The sequence below is a fragment of the Aphanomyces astaci genome, assembly GCF_000520075.1.
Source record: "Aphanomyces astaci strain APO3 unplaced genomic scaffold supercont1.93, whole genome shotgun sequence".
Lineage (NCBI taxonomy): Eukaryota > Oomycota > Saprolegniomycetes > Saprolegniales > Verrucalvaceae > Aphanomyces > Aphanomyces astaci.
In genome coordinates, this window is record NW_009798356.1 from 223,211 (window position 1) to 226,036 (window position 2,826).

At 39.7% G+C, this 2,826-nt stretch overlaps 1 protein-coding gene across 3 annotated transcripts; it reads left to right on the forward strand.

Annotated features, from left to right (window-relative positions):
- Positions 1–794: 794 nt before the first annotated feature.
- Positions 795–2,528, forward strand: H257_16885 (hypothetical protein). 3 transcript variants are annotated; one of them, XM_009845491.1, is made up of 2 exons: positions 795–2,063; positions 2,425–2,528. In XM_009845491.1, the coding sequence occupies exon 1, from the start codon at positions 820–822 to the stop codon at positions 1,111–1,113; it is 294 nt and encodes a 97-aa protein (XP_009843793.1). In that variant the 5' UTR covers positions 795–819; the 3' UTR covers positions 1,114–2,063; positions 2,425–2,528. The 3 variants fall into 3 exon arrangements, with proteins under 3 accessions (XP_009843793.1, XP_009843795.1, XP_009843794.1); XM_009845493.1 differs by having other exon boundaries at positions 795–1,137; XM_009845492.1 differs by lacking the exon at positions 2,425–2,528 and having other exon boundaries at positions 795–991; positions 1,043–1,353.
- Positions 2,529–2,826: the final 298 nt, after the last annotated feature.

The window sequence follows — 2,826 nt, forward strand, 5'->3', positions numbered from 1 at the left end:
TATATATATATATATATATATAGTACATACTATACTTAACGAAGATATTCAAACACAAACGGACAGACCTAAAGTACAGTTGTATATATATATATATATATATCCAAGGCGCATTCATACATGAATAAAACACGATTGGGTCTTCTGTCCACTACTACTAGTAGTACTACAGTACCCAATACAGATATTTTCAAAGCAACGATAATACTACCTATTATACAAACCCTGTCGCTCCGAGTAGGTTATGCGCACAGAATTCACCTCGAATTGGAATAGGTACGTACAGTAGTTGGAGCAGAATGTTAGAGTGCCCTACTGACGGGGTACATACAGTATCCACTATCAATCCAACTGCCTCAAACATGCCATGGCAACTGCCATACTATTCCTGCAGCCAATGTAGCCAAACCCTTGTCGCATTTGCCTGCGGATGGTTCACCCTGATGCAATCTGCTGCTGCCATGTCATCCCCCTTGTCAGTTCCTGTGCCTTGACCATCGCATTCGGCGGCAGCCAGCGATGTCATAACACGAAACCCCCTGTGAAACGGATTATCCGGATGGTTCTCTTTGGTGGCATAAACACCGCACAGCTGCACTTTTTTACTACTCGCATGTCCAATAAAGACCCAACGATGTGGACCAGCGAAATACACGGAATCGAATGGTTCATACAATTCACAAGTATGTTGAGTTTGGGGAGTTATTCAGCGGTGACATATTGTATTCCCCCCCACGCATCCGGATACACTGGGCCTTCTCCGTAGTTTACTTGTCCAATTTTGTATCCGGATGATTGCTTATTCCTCAGCGGGCACTGATGCCGGCACTGCGCATCTCCGAGGAAGGCAACAGTGCACGAACCTTCGGTGGGCACATGCAAGACAGTGACATGTACATGGATGGACTCGTTCTTGTGTGTGGTGGCGGTCGGACTTATCGCCCAGGCAGTGTCGAGGAAGGCACCAAAGCTGCAACGGTGGCTATCCCACGTGTAGTACCATGTACGGCAGCAGGCACTGGTGGTTCACTGCTGTCTGTAGCATCGACATCCACTACCATCGACCTTGTGTCTAGCCATGTAGCACCATCGACCTCGTATGTGGTCATGTAGGGTCTGGCATCCAACGAGAACAAGGTCTGCTGTCTGTCAGAGTTGGAAAGAATCTGAAGTTTCCTCGCGGTGTCCATGGGATGATGTTGTGAGAGCTCCCTAGTCTATCATGCCGTCAGTCATTGTATGAGAAAACACTGCAAGTCGTCATAACGATTCAGAATCTTGACTAAGCCCCATACGAATACCATCGTGAAATTATATATGTCGAGAGATTATATATAATATATATATATATATCCGTCTTTTTTAATCATGCAGTTGATGTGTGTCTGTCACCACGAAGCGTCATACTTCACCTTGAAATATTATCACGAGAATAAATATAATTATATATATATATATATTATTCACATCACACTGGTAGCTTTGAAAAGTCCAATTTGATGGTCCATAGCACAGTTGCGAATTCTAGACTTTGCATGTCCAATATACATGGAAGTCAAGTACTATGCTGTTAATACTTTGTATTTGGTTTCTATAGTTAGTTACTGATTTGGGATCATATTGTCGTTATATATTCCAGCATAACTCATCGATCCAAGACTGACCAAGCATGTACACACATACTCAACCGTTAATATTCTCAACTATAAAACTCGTACTATACAAACTTATCCACTTCTTTTGGGTCGGTCACAATGCGTGAATTGTAAAAGACTGTGTATGTATATGGGGAAATGAAAACTCGTCGAATGACATCAAGCTTAGTATGGATCTATTATACATGTGGATTTGTATTTGCATGTTAAAAAATTATAACTATACTTTCCCTACATATTCGTCTGAGCATTTTTCGTCTATGAATATATGAGTTATTGAAGTTATTTCAATCGTTTCAAGTGTCCGTATCTATCACGTGCATACTAACTATATCGTCTACTAGTTAGTCCCTCGGACATCTTGGTTAGTTGATTACAATTCTGATCGAGATGGTCGTAATAAATTGGGTAGGTATTTATTTCAATGCAAAAGATTATATTATTGTCAATTTTCCCAAAATGTGGCTGACTTTTGTGCTGACCTTTGTATGTAAAATTCGTCCATTGTCGGTCGAATAGTGGATAATTTGATTGGCTACTTGATTCTTGATCTGGGTTTTGATTGGTCGATCTTTGATTTGGTCTCCAATTTCGAATATATATATCGACTTCTTGGCAATATTGTGATATTGGCCAAATCTGCCAAAACGAATACACTTTGACGTACACATTCCGATTCTGCCACCATCTTTTGTGGTATGTCATCGTGACAGGTTCCAATATGTCACATCCTTGTAATAATATTAACATAAGATCGGGCACTACGTAGGTATCCTGACGCTACTATACAATATCCTAGTAATTGTAAACACGACACATTCTTTTTCTGTTCTGTTTCATATATTTCATATATTCAGTCGTGAAAGGGCACACTACAATTTATATATATATATAAATATTCATATTTCAATAGATACGTGGATCGATTGATAGGTAAGGGATCTTTATCACGTTTAACGATCATACTACCGTAGCGATGACAAAGTCTTTTGTCTCCTTCGTTCATATCGTCCTATGTAGTACTACTACTAGTACTACTACTATGTAGTTTACTAATTTAACACTATCCTATCATCGGTACAACTTCTTTTTATTGTCGCATCCAGAGCCAGAATATTCTCTGATGTGTCTTATACTAGAATCCACATGTACAAACATATATATATATATA